Source organism: Acromyrmex echinatior, chromosome 12, assembly GCF_024713525.1.
Source record: "Acromyrmex echinatior isolate Ae372 chromosome 12, ASM2471352v2, whole genome shotgun sequence".
Classification (NCBI taxonomy): Eukaryota; Metazoa; Arthropoda; class Insecta; order Hymenoptera; family Formicidae; genus Acromyrmex; species Acromyrmex echinatior.
Genome location: NC_141863.1, coordinates 3,975,678 through 3,994,440, shown reverse-complemented (window position 1 = coordinate 3,994,440; position 18,763 = coordinate 3,975,678). Strand labels below are relative to the sequence as shown.

At 37.1% G+C, this 18,763-nt stretch overlaps 3 protein-coding genes across 7 annotated transcripts in view; 2 read left to right on the top strand and 1 right to left on the bottom strand.

Annotated features, from left to right (window-relative positions):
* Window positions 1-727: 727 nt before the first annotated feature.
* Window positions 728-3,264, top strand: beg (malonyl-CoA-acyl carrier protein transacylase beg). Its single transcript, XM_011066035.2, has 2 exons — window positions 728-1,823; window positions 2,684-3,264. Exons 1-2 carry the CDS (start codon window positions 1,003-1,005, stop codon window positions 3,123-3,125), a joined length of 1,263 nt encoding a protein of 420 aa, XP_011064337.1. The 5' UTR covers window positions 728-1,002; the 3' UTR covers window positions 3,126-3,264.
* Window positions 3,265-4,557: 1,293 nt separating this feature from the next.
* La (La autoantigen-like) lies at window positions 4,558-8,955 on the top strand. Its single transcript, XM_011066034.2, has 7 exons — window positions 4,558-5,030; window positions 6,575-6,928; window positions 7,539-7,681; window positions 7,786-7,861; window positions 7,948-8,205; window positions 8,306-8,441; window positions 8,657-8,955. The coding sequence occupies exons 1-7, from the start codon at window positions 4,752-4,754 to the stop codon at window positions 8,737-8,739; spliced, it is 1,329 nt and encodes a 442-aa protein (XP_011064336.1). The 5' UTR covers window positions 4,558-4,751; the 3' UTR covers window positions 8,740-8,955.
* Window positions 8,956-9,069: 114 nt separating this feature from the next.
* Window positions 9,070-18,763, bottom strand: part of NLG-5 (neuroligin 5) — a 271,314-nt gene continuing 261,620 nt past the window's right edge. For all 5 annotated transcript variants that reach the window (XM_087411741.1, XM_087411742.1, XM_011066032.2 and 2 more), the window contains 5 exons: window positions 17,757-17,949; window positions 16,049-16,493; window positions 13,361-13,634; window positions 12,726-12,872; window positions 9,070-12,626 (listed from right to left, as the gene is read on the bottom strand). In XM_087411741.1, coding sequence (XP_087267867.1) covers window positions 11,977-12,626; window positions 12,726-12,872; window positions 13,361-13,634; window positions 16,049-16,493; window positions 17,757-17,949 — 1,709 coding nt within the window. In that variant the 3' untranslated portion in view covers window positions 9,070-11,976. The remainder of the gene's footprint in view (window positions 12,627-12,725; window positions 12,873-13,360; window positions 13,635-16,048; window positions 16,494-17,756; window positions 17,950-18,763) is intronic.

The following is an 18,763-nucleotide window of genomic DNA, read 5'->3' as shown; positions in this document are numbered from 1 at the left end:
GCCAATTTCATACATTGATGTTAAATTTTGGCATAAATCGAGTCATGTAAGGCTCTGCGCACAATAGAAGAAATAAGGAATTAGGAATAAAGAATAAACGATTCTAACCTATCAGAAATCGGAATACACGGTTTCTGATAGGAATCATTTATTCTTTATTCCTAATTCCTTATTCCTTCTATCATGCGCAGAGTCTAAACGTCACTTGGTCTGTTCGACCTGCTTACAGCTTTTTTACACTTTTTACACTTAAAATGAGATAGATATATATTTGGCGCTGAAAAGAGAGAAAGCAAAGATGCTGAGTGTAAAAAGTATTAAGCAAGTCGAACAGACCTACTGGTAACACGAGAACGATGAGCTACGAGCCATATCCAATAGATCTGTTCGTGTTGCTTGCACTTTTTACACTCGATTTCTCTCGCTTTCTCTCTTTTTAAAGTCAAATATATATCTATCTTATTTTAAAATGAAAAAATATTTGAGGATTTCATGCAACGCGAACAAACCTACAGAGAGCTCTGCTTTGCATCGTCACGTGAGAAAAAGCAGAGCTTTCATTGGATATTGCTCATCACTCATAATTCATCACGTCCAGTGTGAATACGCGGCGTAGGACACGCGATATCCAATAGACGTATAGCTCTTCTGGAAACGCTATACATTGATTGGATACCATGCGTTGCACGTCGCCGTATCGTGTTATATCATTTATATCGTGCGAATATCTAACTACTGTGTATTCGAAGTTCAATAGTTTATGTTCGCATTGTTCGCAGATTTTTTCAAATTTCAATACTGGATGACGGGCTGATCAGGGTTGACGGGCATATGTTTTATGATTGGTTATGTTATGATGACTATGATAGAATAGGTTAGAATACGCATGCGACACACATGATTGCAACTCAACGTTGTAATTAACGATAATTATAAACTGACAGTTACGAATAGGATATATATTGAATTATATATTCTGAATTAGCATCATCGTTAATCACAATGTTGTCAGTAACGATACTCCAGCGAGTCCTGTCTGCTAAAACGGTGCCCTGCTTGAGTCGTTTGTTAATTTTGAGACAGGTGAACAATGACTCCACTGCCACGAAAAACGACAGTAGCCATACATCGAATATCGGCGAATCACAAAATGAACGTGCCGCGAGCGATGTCGAATCTTCCTTGGGTGAGGAGAACGTTTCTCGTCTTCTGAAGGAAGCTGCCACTTACAGTGATGTCAAAGATACAAATTGGATAACGAGCCCTTATCCGGTCGATGCTCCTACCTCAGAGGAAGAAGTTGTCAAGCCGAAGATTGATCCATTGGACACTTGCATTGTGCTCTTTCCAGGACAGGGTACCATAAAAGTTGGCATGGTTCAGAAATACTTGCGCTTTCCGCAGGCGAGAGAATTATTCGAGATAGCTAACGAGATTCTGGAATACAATCTACTAGATCTCTGCCTAAGAGGTCCACAGGAGAAGCTGAATGAGACTCGCTTTAATCAGCCAGCCACAGTGGTGAGTTCACTGGCTGCACTGGAGCAACTCCGTGAGGAAAGGCCCAGGGTATTCGAAACATGTAAAGTAGCCGTGGGCTATAGTGTAGGGGAACTGACTGCCCTGATCTTCTCAGGCGCTTTATCCTTCGAGAATGGCATCAGACTAGTCTCTGTGAGAGGCGCCGCGATGCAGTACGCTTCTAACAAATGTCATCAAGGAATGCTATCGGTCCAGTGTTCTCCACAAGCTTCAATATCACAGGCGTGCAAGGATGCCGAGAAGTGGGCACAAGATTGCGGTATAGAGATACCAGTTTGTCGGTAAGAATCATTTCAACCATTCCTGTACTAAGCTTTGTCTAGACCAAGAAATTTTCTCATCGACAATTTAGATAACAAAAATGTAGCAAACAAATGTGTAACAATTTTAATAATTCTTTGAAAAAACTTTGAACAAAATATGAGTCTAGATTCTTTGTAAGATAGAGAAATTTTATAAATATCTATATTTGGATATATACGTATATTTGAAATGCATTGGTATATATTGAGTATTTTGATATTTATATAAATATCATATTTTTTAATCCTGAAAATGTCACAACTCTGAAATAAAACTCTGTACTGTATTAAAATTGCAGTGTTTGAATTTTGAAAAAATCATGATATATTAGGTGTTGGAATTAATTCGTTTTTTAATGAAAGAATGTTATTTATTTCACATGAGCATTAAAAAATACATTAATGAAAGTACTTCCCATCTCTTGTAAAACGCTACGAATTAATTCCAACACCTAATAGTTCTAAAGAATTTCAATAACTATTATTTTTATTATTAGAGACTATGTCTCTTATTGGAAAATACCAACTGTCATTTGATATTATTTCACATTTGATATTATTCATATTTTTCACTTTCAATATTTGTCGACAACCATGTATCCAATAAAATGTGTCATACAAATATATCTCATAATTTCCTGAATTTAAAATTGAATTTTGTTGAATACATTGTCGGTTTGTAACAATGTTCTGTTTGGTCTGTACAAGGCTTTATATGTGCCTATTATATTACATTGTAATGAAATTTAATTATTAATTTTTTTAATTTGAGATAATTTATAATAAACATACATAAAAGTATGGTGTTATGTTAGATATTATGAAAAGAATGATTGTAGGGTGGCAGTATATTTGTACACTCAATCGAAGATCTTGGCTGGGAATATTCAGGCTCTTGAATACATAGAAAAGAACGCGAAGAAATACGGACTTTACAAGTTAACCAGGCTACCGGTGTCGGGCGCATTCCACACAAGGTTGATGGAACCAGCGCTCAAGTCCTTCAACAAGATGCTCCACACGTTAGAATTCGATGATTTCAGGTGTCACGTCTATTCCAATTATAAGGCACATCCGTACGGCAATACAGCATTAATTAAGAAATACTTGCCAAAACAAATTATATCGTCTGTGAAGTGGGAGCAGTGCATGCAGCTGATGTACAACAGACCCCCGGGATCTGCCTTCCCGCGAACCTTCGATGTAGGATCAGGAGGAAGAATGTCAACGATCTTGAAATTAATTAATTCAAAGGCGCACGAACACTGTATAACTGTCTAAGCACTTTTATATTTCTTGATAATATCAAAAAGAAGTCTGAACATTTGACATTATTTGTACATACTTGTTGATTAGCTTTATTATTCCAACTGTGACATGAGAAAATAAAGAGGATCAAAGTTATATTAGATACGAAAAATGTATATTGTAATTTATATGTAATGTATATGTATATGATCTGCGTTCTGTTGGCACATCCACTGAATTTGTTTTCAACTTTTTCGTGGAGTTGCGCGTCCTTTTATTCTCCGTGAACCTTTCCTATCAATTGACATACGCTCCATTATTAAAATTGAATATTGGAAGATGCAAAACATACTGTGATACAGATCAACTGACTACAGACGTTACAACTTCAAACGTTTCGACCTGAAGTCGCTAGTGAAAATAATCGGTAAATATGGAAAACAGCTCTGTCTGCTATTATTATGCTCGAAAAAAGCGATAGCTAAGGAAAAGAATTATATAGAACGCTACACCACTCGATCCTTCGAGTCGACTATCTGTGCTTCCCTTTCAAGTGCTATAACTCGGGAAATAATTAGAGTCCGATTGCAGCTTTTGTCGAAAGTGAACCGAAACACTCGGCTACATGTCAATTTTAACTGAAACCGAAATTAAAAAATATAAATCCTATAAAGGCCATATTATATGTATAGACATGTTCATATATCATTTTTTTTTTCATAATTTATTGAAACAATAATTAAATTTCGGCTGAAATCGAAAACTGAAATTTTAGTGTGTCAATTTTGGCCAAAAAATTATATAAGTATTTCTTCTTTATAAACATCATAATTTAATTATTGAAACAATAATTACACATATTAAAATTAATATTTATGAAAAAGAATTATATGGTTTTAATTAGAACTGACACGTAATGTGAATGTTTGTTTTCAGTTTCGGTCGGATTCTAGAAATAATTCGAATGTCCATTTGAGACTTTTTGCACATTAATTATAAGACTTCAAACTATATTTTAAACAAAAAAATTTCGATTCTTTTGGAAATTTCAAAGTGTACCCCCCTCTTAAATAATGTATTGTGATCATTCTAATAAATTGAAGATTTAAATTTTATTAGAATTCAACCAATCAGAACAAAGTATATTATGATAAAGTTTGTGATTGGTCGAATCAAAGTCTAACCTTTAATTGGCAATCCTGAATCTCCATACTCTTACTAGTAATGTAAAAGTTACTAGATTTTACGTTGCGATAGTTTCTATCTTCTTTTCCAATTTAATAACATTTAGCGATTCATATTTTTTAATTGTTATATTATGAATAATTTTTATTATTGTGCATTATTATAGAAAAATATATAAAAAAAGAAATATAAAATAATAATGTTATAGGGGCAGATGTTTCCTAGTGAATATTCGTCAATTGGAAATCAGACCTAATGTCTATACAATCTCGAATAATCGTATGCCTTTCTTGTTCAATTAAGTTAGCGACGTAGTATCATTTCCGTTAATTTCCGTTTTCAGCTCAAACCGGTGCACGTGTGTAGTCTTTCTTTTCGCTTTCGGAGTTCAAGAATATAAAGCATATAGTAGCCGTTATTTCAGAAATTGCGCCGTATTTTTTTCAGTAATTTTCGCCAGATAGATATTTAAACATGGAAAACGAGGCAAAAGAAGAGACAAAGGAAGAGATAAAGGAAGAGTTAAAGGAAGAAATAAAAGAAGTAAAGGAAGAGGTAAAAGGTGGCGATGATCACTTAAACGGTGATTCTGTCGCCGAGACCAACAAGATCACAGAAACTACCGTCGAGGTTAGCGACACGCCGCCTGTTGATGCCATCGATGAAAAAGCAGAGCAAGAGACAAAAGAAAACGGAAAAGATGCGGAAGAACCATCTGAAGTTCTTTTGGCAAAGATTAAGACACAAATAGAGGTATATATTTCGTACTTTGTGTTCATGCACGCGAAAAGGAACAGTTCATTCTTCTTTTTTTTTACGTTAAATTTGAATCATCTCAGTGGTTTTGAGTTGTAACAATTATCCAAACAAATAATAAATGTATGCTATCTTTTTTTAAATCAAGGACACATGGAGAGTCAAAATCGAACCTGAGACTCGCAGATTATGAGTCTCATATGAGATCACTCGTTACTTTATGCGATATATCTCTAGTTTTCATTTCTTTTCGTAATACTTTGATAATATAAAGCTGTAGAAACATAAATTGATTATTGAGGAAACAAAGGATGCTTTTTATTTGATGACGCAAGTCTACGCAAGTTTACGCAAGTCAGTTTGTCTTGTTGGATAACAAGACAATCTTGAGGTATGGAAAACAACAGGCAAAGACCTTCATACTTCAGGACTGATTTTCTTGCATGGTTCATCTTTCTTGTTTTTCTTTTCATACTGAAGAAAAAAAAAGATGAACCATGCAAAAAAATCAATCCTTCAAACGTTCTTAAGACTAAGTCCATAACCTTGCTTTAAGAAGCCGTAAGCCGTAAGTCGTAAGTTGTAAGGACAAGAATGTCGTAACACTTACTTAGACTTAAATTGTAGACGTAACTAACGCACAAGCTTTCACGTATGACGTACAAGTGTCTCTAAGAGCAATAAATCATACATCATACGCCAAAGCTTGTGCGTTACTTACATCTACAACTTAAGTCTCTAAGTAAGTGTTATGACAATCTTGTGTTCAGATCCTAAGTTGTAAGTAGTGATAAGTGATATATCGACCATAGAACTTATGCTTTTAGGCATAAGTAAGAATTGGGTTTCGCTCAATTCACTTAAATCTAACGGTTAAAGTCCAAAGACTGTGCAAAAACAGTTCAAAGACAAAAATTATTGTCACTTAGGGCTTTAACAGAAAGCTGACTTATAATCTTAAGACAGTGTCTTTAAGACTTATGTCTTAAAGGTACTTAGTATTTATACACCTGTAATACACATTTTACAATAAGCCATTAGTCATAAATCAGAAGTTAGAAATGACCAAAGCTGGAAATTGACCAATCACAGTCATCAATTTCCATCTTCTAACTTCTGATTTATGATTAATGGCTTATTGTAAAATGGTCATAAGACAAGCCATAAAATAATTCTTGTGCATTACTAAAGACATAAGACTTAACCTCATAAGACTGTCTTAAGATTATAAATCAGCCTTTCTGCTACAGCTCTTAATCTCTTTCCACTTATGACCTAAGGCCTTTTAAAGCAAAGTTGTAGACTGAGACTTGGACTCTGGGCCTACAGACCTGGGCTTTAGACCTACAGTATACGTTATGTATACTATAGTATTTTCTTAGAATTTCGTATACGTTTCTTTTCAAGAATAGCCTTGTTCTTTTTCATACAGATATGGGGAAGAAGAATAGATCTCTTGAATGTTAAGAGAAACAGAATGATGTTTATGTCGACTTGTGTTACTAAACAATATTATTATAACTAATATTATTTTCTTACAGTACTATTTTGGTAATGTAAATATGCAGAGGGACAAATTTCTCATTGAACAAACAAAACTGGACGAAGGCTGGATTCCAATGACTATCATGTTAAACTTTAAAATGCTGGCTGCTCTCAGCAAAGATGTCGATGTAATTCTAAAAGCATTGGAAACCAGCGATCTCATGGAGATATCTGAGGATAAGAAAAAGATACGTCGCTCTCCAAAGCATCCTCTGCCAGAATACAATGAAGGATATAGGAAAGCTCAGGAAGCTCGAACAGTTTATGTCAAAGGCTTTCCGTTCACTAACACAACTATTGATAAATTAAAAGTCTTTTTTGAACCGTACAAGCCATTTGAAACCATTGTGGTAAATATATTTATTTGATATAGAATAAGTAAATATGACAATTTTGGGCAATGAGTAAATTGTCCAAATTCCATTCATTGTGTTGTGATATTAATTTCTTCTTCTCTTTTTCTTTCTCTTACGTTAGGCCTCTGGCCTGTGTTACACCTCTCTCATATGCTTGTGATACGCACACTTATTATTCAATTGCCACAAGTATATGGGACCTACAGTTTTAATGTCGGTTCCAAACGGCGGATTTTTCGGAGGTTTCTGTGGGCAAGGATACTCTCGGGAGGTTGCCGGCCTTTTCCGAGAGGAGACGTAAATTTATTTTGATTAGATATCTGTCAGGATCGAACCCGGGATCTCTGACATGACAGACCAATACGCTGTCTGCCATGCCGTTCGCGCTCTGATATTAATTTGTTAATCATAAACATCTTTATATTTTGAACCAGACGAAATAAGAACAAACAAATCAATGTATTTGTGCTATTTATTTTTTAGTCTGTTTGATTATTTGGAATATTTGACAGATTTAATATATTGCCGGATATGAATATCGAAATAAATATGTATATCAAAAATTATTTCTAATGCGTTTATTATCTCAAGTTTTACTTTGCAGATGAGGAAATATCAAGATAAAGATAAAGTTCTTAAGTTTAAAGGATCTGTTTTTGTGCAATTCGAAACTTTTGATACCGCTAAAGCGTTTATGAATACAGAATCTGTAAAATATCAAGATACTGAGTTAATAAGGAAGTGGGCGTAAGTAAAAATTCTGGAGAAAAAAAATTGATATTGTATAATTTTGTTTTATATACATGTATATGTGTGTATATGTATATAATCTAATATGTAAATTTTTATAGTGCGGATTATTATGCAGAAAAAGCACAAGAAAAGGAGGAACGTAGGAAAAAGAAAGAAAAACCAAAGAAATCAATTGTGAGTAAACAAAGCAAATAGAAGATAAATGTGCGATCTATCGCTCTTAATCTTTCATTTGTGTTTTAATATATTCTTTTCTTTAGACAGAGGAAACAAAGGAAACTGAAAATGAAACAGAGCAAACATCTGCAGGAACAGATAATAAATTGCCAAAAGGATCAATTATTTACTTTTCTGGTGTTTCCAAGACGTGTACAAGAGAAGATGTCAAGGAATGCTTAGACAAATTCGATGCTGATATTGCATACATCGATTTCCAAAGGGGACAAACGGAAGGTTGGGTACGTTTGCAGGGAGAAAATGCTGCCAAACCTTTATTAGCAAAGACAAATGAAGGCAAGGTGAGAGGAAAACAATATCCACAAAATTTTTTAAATTCTATAATAATTCCTTTGATAATTTTGAAATTACAATCAAGCAAAACATTTTTCTTGTTTCAAGGTGGTAATCCAAGACATTGAAGTTACCTGTAAAATGCTCGAGGGTGAGGAAGAAGACAAGTACCTCGCTAAAGCGATGGAAGATATAGTAGCTTCAAAGAACAAATACAATAAATCCAAGCGAGGCGCTAAGAAAGGTGGTAAAAGATCACTAAAATAGTACAATTGTTGATTACCAAATATACATATAATGATGCTTTGCCATGCTAATACTGAGAAGTTTATACACATAAATTATGTATATATTTCGCTGAGTTAAACTCTTAAAACAACTGAATTCCTTATTACGACACAAAATAATTTTGTAATTATTTAAAAAAACAATTACTAATAAAATTTTTTATGTTCAAAGGACGTGGCGCACGGGGTGCGAAAAAGAGAGGTAACAGTCCCTCGCACGATACAGTTCCTGCTAAGAAAAGAGCTGTCGAATAAGATTGATTTATCCTGAAACCTTCAAAGTTACATAGTGTATATTACACTTTATTTTCATTGCATTAACGAATTACATAGAGAAAAGAAAATGTTAAATTATGTCTAGCATAATTTATCATATTTGAAACTAATTTGCTTTAAACTTTTCGTTACATTATCTTTTCATGTATATTATTTTAAATACTTTGAAAATATAGCTTCGTCTATATTTAGTTAGATGCGTGTGTTATGTTTAATTATTTAACATTTCACCGACGCTGACCCAAAATTTAAAAGATGATATGATAATTTTACCACTCGACGGACGATTAGCAAACAAAAATCGCCATATATTTTTATAAATTGGCATTTATTGTTGTACAGTGAAATTTACAAATTGGTTTTTTTTCTCTAGACTATAACACGTATTTAAATTTCACTGTCGTTTTACGTGCGTCAATACTACCTTCACGCAAGTATCACAACGTGTTAAAGATCATATCATTCGCGAACAGTTACTTTGAAAAATTATACGTAATGACGTATGTACGTACTTAAAACTATTGTAATCGGCAATATGATTTTACGCGACATTGAGTCTGTGCATATTACGCTACATGGTATTTAATTACAGCTTTACGATCTTATATTATATTGATACATATGTATAGTTTCATGTGCCGAGGAATCGTACGTATCGATTAGATGAATCTTATTTTTTTAGACAGTCTCAATATTTAATGATTTTGAAACTCATTCTAGGTGGAAAAAGATATTGTTTCTTTTTCTAAATCGTAAGATAACAGTTAAATTGTTAGAAAATTCAGTTCTTGTATTATTTGTTATCGTTCTGTATGAATAAATTTTAGGTTTACATTCCTTACCACAATCTCAATAATCAAGATATAAATGTGATAGAAATATTTTAGTATGTAAAAACCTGTCAGTGGTCGTGTCTATATTTTCCGTTTTTCATATTGCTGTGCCTGATTTTTGTTATATTGAATACTAGCATAATTATATCCCATTCCATTGTATCCTGAAAAGCGCATTTCCTTTTCGCGCATGGGTTGATTTAGTTGCATACAATGACGAGGATGACTTTCAAAACTTGGTATCTGTATTGAATATAGTGATCTCGGTGATCTCAGGTCATGAATATTAATTCAGGATTAAAAACTCTCTACAAAGACAAAATGTATCTCTGCAAACACGAGCGCGATCACGTCTTAGGATATTGGTCGTGGAAAAGAGAGAGTGAGTGAGAGAGAGAGAGAGAGAGAGAGAGAGAGAGAGAGAGAGAGAGAGAGAGAGAGAAAAGAGAGTTCTATACAAGTTTTAATTCTACTTTAAGAGAAATTACATTCCATTTTTTTTTATTGTTACATACTTTGAGCAGATATTTGATCTTGGCGATAATCTCTCAATTTAGATAGACCATGATCGAAGAAATTATATTTCATAAATTTTGGCCAAAGAATCAAAGTGCCATCAAACAAACTCATCTCATTGTACATTTAATTAATGTAAAATAAAAAATTACGCCGTTATATGTATATTCATTTAATTCTGTAATATAATATTAATTAAAATATTGTAATTAAAAATATAAACATGTTCAATATATTAATATTTAATTTTGATGTTAATACTGAAGTTAATACAGTATTAATACTCGTACCTTGTTTTGCATGTCAAAGTAGAAAAGGATATACAAGATGCGCTGTCAATCGCGAAATTTCGAGGTTCTTGAACAAGAAACGCGGATGGAAATGATTACGGAACGTGTATATATCATCACGATGAAGAGTTCTAGCCGCAATTTCGTGGTGGTACGATACTTATGACGGACTATTCTCTACGAGAAGAACACTCAGCGGAGGGTCGAGTCCGCCCTCTCGAAAGTCGTCGCGCTGCTCGGTCGTAGTCTCGTACTCCCGATGCCGTTCTACGGTTTTGCTCCGTCGAATGCACTCGTGATTGTGCACTTGCGCGACAGGTAACGCGGTTGGAGAATTGCGCTTTTCGCCCGAGTAAACTTCGCGAGCGCTATTAAGCCGTTCTCGACAGGATCGAAATTACACGTTTCGAGAGGTGTAGCCTAGCTATGTGTTGTAAAGGCGGAAACGACGAGTGCACTTTCACTTATACGAATGGTACTTCCGTACACACCGTATTCGTTTTGCTTGTGAATAACAAACGCTTATCGCATCCAATCCGTTTGATCCGTTTCGAATCGAGTACCTCTTCCTCCCAATCGATGCTTTACAAAGCAGTCGTCGAGATTGGTATGCGATCGTATACGTGGCTTTGGTATTCCGATTCCGTTTCGAGATCTCTTAGATCAGATTCGTCATTATCGTCGTCGTCGATTACTGTGTATCGATCCGTACACGGTATTCTTATACATATAATTGCTTTTTAGCAAAGAATTCAATTTAGAGCTTCTTAACAAGAATTTCATTATACGTTTCGTTTCAATATTTCCTAGTCAGGCGCTCTTTTTCTATGATATCGAAAATACCGATACGTTTCCTTTATGTACTGATACTTAAGGCCACGTATTTGCCACGGTCTCTGAGAGAATCAGTATTTATTCCGATGAATTAAATGGCTAGGAAACATTGTATCGATATCTTCAATTACAAAAAAGTCCTTTGAATAAAATATTTTGTGAGCACCTGATATATACATAATATAGCGACGAATTACGAGGGGTACTTTAGCGATCACTTTCTTAAAAACAACAGAGAATATTCCGTTTCATTATAAATATCAGCTACGTACAATCCACGTCTCTATTAGAAATAACCACCACGTGCAATCTTACATTCCTACCAGTAGAAAGAACCGGTCACAAAGTTTCCTAAGTAGTAATAGTCAGGCGCAATCTAACAATAATAACAGTTCAGTAGTGCGACCGCGTTTTAGTCGCAATATCGCGCTGCAAGTAGTAACAGTCGACAACAATCGACCATTTTTAGTAGTAATGGCTAAAGTCAGATTGTTATGTTGATTTTTTGACCACAATTCACACACAATGCACACTGTAAAAGATCTGTTACATAGTCATTTTCTGTTGAATTCGAGTTATGTTCGCATAATCGCGATAAATGAAAAATTCCCTTAATCGGCACTGTCCAATGATCAATTAATGGAATATATCGTTCAAAATCTGGACTCCGTGGTGACCTTTTCCGAGTCCATAAAGGTCACTCGCTTTGTCCGCGCGTTGCCCTCTGGGGGCAACCCCTAATGCTATACGGATATTTCTTGTATCTGCACGCGTTTCTTGATAGTGTTGGTGCTACCGGCAGTGGTGAGTGAACTGGTGGTCCTGGCGGGCGGTTTCGGAGGAATCGCGTCCTTGTGGGCGTTGCCGCTGGTCCCATGACCGGATCTCGATTCTTTCCTCAATTGCTCGCTGTCCTGACATTCCTGGGACGGCGCGAATTGCTGCTGTTCCTGAATGGAAGGGCTTCTCGCGAGGGTTGTATACGAGGGAGGTGGCTCTTGAGCGGATCGCGGATTGTCGGAGGGTTTTATGGATGTCCTGGTGGTCATCGGCAGAGATTCCTGTCCATTCGGCCTACAATCCATGGCGGCACGTTTCTTGTCGCGATCCCGCTGATAATAAATGCCAGCGAAAATCAGCATATTCAGAACCAGAAGGATGCAACCGACACCCACAGTGATCCCCAGGGCAGTGGTTGTGCTGTAGTAATGTCGAGACGCTAGTCTCTGTAGCAGCTCGGCATCGTCCTCGGAATCATCCAGAATCGGAGTAATATCCTCGATAAGGCTATCCTCACCTCCCGTAGATGTGCTGCAGGCGGTGGTTGAGGAAGAACTCGTTCGAGTCGTGCCTGTCAGCGGCAATGGCGTGTACCATTCGTCCCGAACCGGTCCTGAACAATAATAAAGCAAGAAATAATTGAGTGATACATCTTAAACAAAAGAAATAAGAATTTAAACTTTCACTTCTTTCGCACAAGATATGATCTTACCTGCATAATAATGATCGCCTCGTTCCCGGAAGTGATGATGTCGCATTGAAACGTCGTCGTCGCCAGGGCGATGGAGCTGAGGTATCAAATTAAGCCATACAGCCATTTTATGACCGCGATAATGGCTCTTCATCTTCGGTTTTAATGCTAAAATAAAATTTTAATGATTAAAAACGCTTCTTTTTCGATAATTATTTATCACCATTAATTAAAGATAGTTATCACATATCATCGTTCTTAAATGTGCAAACTGATGCAACGTATTGTTACGAATAATTATTAAAAACGAATTAATTACAATTATCGAATGCATTAAAGGAATATCTATTACATAATTATCATCAAGAAATAATTTCACATTTCATTTAAAAGGATTTCATCTCGCACGCACAATTAAATTTTTCAAAGAAATTTCAAAGAGAACGCGTCGAGGCGGACAAAGTCCATTGTACACAATCAAAATTCTGAAGGAACTTTTCACAGAATTTAAAAAGATCGCGACGTTTCCACGAGAAACGTCACGATCCTTTTAAAGAAACGGAGGACGGAAGAAGGCGCTTTGTTGAAAATTAAATTTATCGAAAAATAACGGTGGAACTACTTCTTCTCTTCTTGCAGTCTCAAGCGCAACATACCTATCGTGAGATACTGCTGAGATCCTGTCTCATATTGTTCCCATGTGAGACCGCGGAATCGCGTCTTCTCCTTCGGCGTGCCATAGTCGACCGACTCGATCTTGTGGGGTTCGTTCGGGTTTCCGGTCTTGGCGAAATTGGTGAAGAAGGTGAGTACGGCCTCAGCAACGCCCTGGTCTTGTCGGGAATAATTCCGCGGGAAGAAAGCCCCGCCTGCCACCAACGGCAGCCCGAAAATATACGGTATGTCCTCCCCACGAACGCTCCCCAGGCGCTGCAACGAGATTTCCCACTGAGAGAATCGGAGCCGTGGAGCATCCAAGTTCCGTAATCGATAATTATACGGCCGAAACTACGTACATTCATTAGGCGCGAGATATTATAATATTTACTACACGCGCAATTTGCGTAATTCGTAATTCATGTCAATTAAATTATCAACAGCTATCGGCGATTGTTTTATTTAATTAACCGAAACAGAATATCAGTTAATCATTGATAGCTAATTTTAGTGTTAATTAATAGAAACCGTGACGATTAGCCAGAAATTGTCTCTCCGACCCTTTGCAGAGCGTTGTACTGTAAATGCATAATTTCGACAGTTAAATTCTCTATCACGCTGCGTGAAATGGTTCCACGTATTATACTGATCCCTATTAACACGCGTGAAACGCGTATGGAAAAGAATGCACGAGGAGAATAGGAGACCGTGACAGGCGGAAAACGCCGCAATTAACAATTCAAATAAATTCATCGCATTTGTATTCAGTGGTCTTGATATCGCTTTCTTATCTCTCTTCAGCGCGGCTTTTTCCCTCTTTGTCTCGTCTAATTCGCTCGTTTCTTTCTTTTTTACCGCACGCTTGGTAAACCAGTGTGACGTTTTGATTGTGTTTGACAATATTTATAGCGATAGAATCAGTTGCGGTTACGTGAATTGAGGGGATCCTAAAGTCATCTATTTAATTATCAATTCAATGGGACTTATACGTACGATTTATGTGTCATTGATACATTACTACACACTATTACATCAATATCGTACACATATGTACCAATTTTCTAATTAATCTTTCATATTAGGTATCTAAGCCTAATTCTAAGAAGTTAACACACATTGTTTGTTCATGTAATCCCTAATCCAAGATTGTTTTATACAAAGTATCAAACTTGTATATAAAGCAAATATTGTTACAAATTGGCGTCACCTAAGCAGAACAACAAATCACGACAACATCAACAACAACGTTAAAATGATATTAAAATGAATCGGAAATGATTGAAAAATGACTTTTAATGATCATTTTTGGAGTCATTTTTACATCATTTTGATATCATGACAGAAGCTGATAACAAAATTGTAATTTCCAATTTTTTTTGGCATAAAGTCGATCAGTTTAGACTACATTACCGTTTTTACTTTAATTGTGGAAGAGGATTTTTAAATCTAGTATAAAGACAATTAGAAAAATATTTTCGAAAAATAATCGAAAACAAGATGGCTTCAGAATCTCCTTAAAGAGCGAATCTTTCGCTTCACGCTTAATTAAATCCCTTTTGTGTAATGTAACCGGGAGGAGGGGGGGGGGAAGAGGAGGAGGGGGAGAAAGTAACGTTGATGCTCTAAATCACTGTTAACTACACGACCACTTGCACTCTCTCGCCGAGTGGGATTAACCAACTTTTAACTTTTGGAGACCAACTTGACGTGTACCGTCTAACGCTGACTTTTATTATTTCTACGGGCGGTTTTCTAACCCCTGGGAAGATAATACCGCGTCGGAGATAATTCGTTTTCTTGAATATCTACAAACACGCCATACGAAATTTCTCAAGCTCCCTATGATCCTCCTTTTCCCTCTAAATTGAAAACGTCAATCTATTTCCCGTCGTCGCGAGTTTAACGCGCCGCTTGGCAGCGCGCGACCTTACAAATTGGCCGATATAACAATTTCTTTCTTGTCCTCCCGATATTATTATGTCAAGCGTGACAAATCCCCGTCATTCCCGAGACAAAATGCGAACACGGTGCACGCGGGTCGCTCGAGGCGTTTTATTAAATCAGTGTCTTCATCGTGAAGTCATGGCCAGCGGTTACCAGCCGGGTATGGATCGAGTGCGACGCAGAGTGAGACGGATGAGCTACGAGGATGTAGGATCGAGAGAGTGTGTGTCAGGCAGGGGTTGAACGGGTTACTTCCTTAGCTGGAAGTGTCGGTAGACTACTAGGTGTCGAGGGCGAACGTTAGTCTCTCTTCGGGATGTCAAGTTAATGGAGTTAACTCAGACTTAAGCAGAGTCTCTACCTCTCTCTTCTACTCACTCGCTTCACCTTTCACCGTGTTAGTAGCGTGCAATAGCTGTGTTAGCAGGGTGGACGATATCGTTTTACGATAGAGAAAAATCGACGCCTCGAGATACCGCGGATATCCCCGTCGATCGACAACGCTAAGTTACGTGATTTCTTGCTATCTTCGCACATCGCTGCGCGCATTTCTCTCGGAAATCTCTTACGCCTCGGAAATTTTCTTAAAGTTTGGCTATTACTTTAAAAAAAAAAAAAAAAAAAAAGCTATGTTGTGAAATTCCGGTATTTAAGAATAAAATTATTACAATCATCCCCCCGTGATAAAATTTCTTCGCACCGAGAAACTTTGTCTTGCAAAGTTCCTCGGAGCGATGTCTTACCTGCACGTAGCCGCTGTCCTTGGACTGATGATTGAAGTGATAAAAGTACGTCTTGGCGCCCCGCCTGGCGTGGTAGAAAGCGATTCTCATGAGCGGCGCGACCGTGTGACCATCGCTCAATGCCTCCATGGTCGAGTCCCGTATTATGATGGGATGAAGTACCGGCTTATCCCAGTCCGTGTACTCGTTCCTCACCGCTGAGAAAATCTCATTCAGATGGTAGATGTAGGCGTTGCGGATGAAGGTGCGAAGGATGCGATTCCGGTGATCCTCTTCAAAGCCGAATTGTATGTCGTTGTTGTTGAAGTCAAGATTCGACTCGGTCGTGGAAACGCCTAGGATCAGCGGCACTTTGATGAATGCGTCGCTCGCGCGCTCCATGTCCAGACCTGGATCGGGATTGTTTTGGTCCACCGGTAAACCGGGCCCGATACGGGGCACAAATCTGGTGGAACAAAACGATAAAGTCAGACCCCTCCCTCGTTACGGCAAACGACCACGATATTATAAATTGATATAATAAGGGTATTAAATCAATAAAGCGAGAGCTATTAACCCACCACGATCTGACAGTAATCCGATAATTCAGTGTACGTGCATGTGATTATCCTTGCAATTAGTATCGCAGATTCATTTCAACCTCGTGATAAATATACTGGTAAATGCACTCGCACAACCTAGGTTAACGTCCTGTGAACGTCATCGCTAATACCTAATAAAGTAATGCAAGTGTCGACAGAATTCAATTTAAGACCCAATTTTATAGCAATTTTATAGATTCTCGATTTTTGATTGCGTAAACGTTTACGTGGCAATTTATAACTACAATTTATAACTACAAGATTTTTAAATATCGCCACGTGCAGTTTCGACAACTCATGACGATTTATCATAAGTCATCGTAGCCATGGACTCATGAAATTGTTATAAATTTGTAACACAGTAATTGCTGCTGTGTGCTAGCTAGATGTCATTTTTTTAACGAATCAATCATATCTATTAAATTTTTTACAATTCGGCATTTCCACTTTTCATCGAAATGCATAGCTTCATTGGATTCATTCAAGCGACGAATATGAATTCCGCGTATATTATATATATATATCAGAGTCTCGTATCAGGGGGTCTCGAAAATCGTGAATCAAAATACTGCAATGAGAAAGTTACAAAGAATTAAATAAAAAAAGTTATTTGTAAATTTTATTTTAAGTAATAGTTTGTGAAATAACAGTTAATTAAGTGTTTAAATATAAACAAAATTACGGATTAAATAAACTAAAGTGTGCTTACTAATATACACGTGCGATTCATGGATAGGTAATGTAATCTATAATTGGCTAAATTTAAATCTGATATCTGAACAATTATTACTTGAAACCAAAATGTACACATAACTTTTTTTACTTAATTTTTCGAAAACTTTCTTGTTATTTATTTAATTTGCAAATTTCAGGACACCCTGTATATGCACGTATGTATATGTACGTGTGTCGCATAAATGGGACGAGGTAATATTTATTACATCGATATGCTATCATAAATAAAAAGATGGAAAAGAAGAGTATCGATATATTCCATCTGTTCCATTTCGCAATACATATTTCATTATTTCAATTTTCTTTTGACGTACTTGCCAAATGTAGACCTAATCGTCCAAGGGAAGGAGAGTGAATATTCTTCAACGCTTCGCTCGTGTCTAAGCGCTTACCTGATTTCCGGTAATTGCACGTCCATGAGGGTCTTCAACGGTACTCCTCGGAGGCAGTCAGCTATGTCTTCGTCACCCTCGGTCGAGCAGCCCATCTGTTCGCCGATCTTCGCCCTGATATCGTTCGGGTCGTGCACTGAGGCCCAGGGACTTAGTGCTGAGCCGCTGGATAATACCACACGGTGAAATAATCCTATGGATGAAGAGATGGTTTGAGGTACGCAGGAGCGACTTATAAGCACGCGAAGATCCCCTTTGTCCGATGCCTAAGCCCGTCGTAACTCGTATATATATCGAATAGCGAATACGGCAGGATATCGTCAGCTTCCGGCTGATCGAGTGGAAGCGATGAACCCGACGAGAGTTACCCCAAATGGTTATTATCCTCGCATGGATAATTAGAAGCGGACGTAAATATAATCGCGCCGTTCGCTGCCACGTCGGGGTTTGTTTTCCGCGCGAATTCGAAAATCCGGCGAATTAATCGAACGCGCGATTATCGGACGATTAAAAACTGTTACACGACGGAGTTGCAGTTGAATTAGTCGTTACGAGAGGCGGAAAACACGTTGAATAATTTTCAATATCCGATCGGCATACAGGAAGAAATTTTCTAGGCAGCGCAATTAATATCGCACGTCATTCCAGCGGCCGCTTGGTAAACGTTAAAACGTAGAAAATCACGCCTTCGTGGAAAATTCATGCTAATTGAAAAGGATATTGCAGAACTTAATTAATCTCGCTTTTAACGAGCTGAATTTTATGACGTAACGCAACGGAACGTTTCCAAGCGGTGCGTTAATATCGCGTTTGATAGTATCTCTAGCTCGTATTCCGATTACGAACCGGAAAATCATATTCGCCGGCAAACATTTATGCTGACGCTAAAGTCGTTTATCGAACGTCACTGGTTTCTTTATGAAAATCGCTGTTTCGAATGCAAACATCGCGCGCGCGTAGAACGCGATGCTCGTCCTGTAGCGAAGAGAAATATTAGGCAATATGTG

Bases quoted from the DNA above. Each gene is read 5' to 3' on its own strand.
- beg (XM_011066035.2), top strand. From the start codon at position 1,003: ATGTTGTCAGTAACGATACTCCAGCGAGTCCTGTCTGCTAAAACGGTG. The intron at 1,824-2,683 runs GTAAGAATCATT...GAATGATTGTAG, and splicing joins ATAGAGATACCAGTTTGTCG to GGTGGCAGTATATTTGTACA.
- La (XM_011066034.2), top strand. From the start codon at position 4,752: ATGGAAAACGAGGCAAAAGAAGAGACAAAGGAAGAGATAAAGGAAGAG. The intron at 5,031-6,574 runs GTATATATTTCG...ATTTTCTTACAG, and splicing joins AGATTAAGACACAAATAGAG to TACTATTTTGGTAATGTAAA. The intron at 8,206-8,305 runs GTGAGAGGAAAA...TCTTGTTTCAAG, and splicing joins CAAAGACAAATGAAGGCAAG to GTGGTAATCCAAGACATTGA.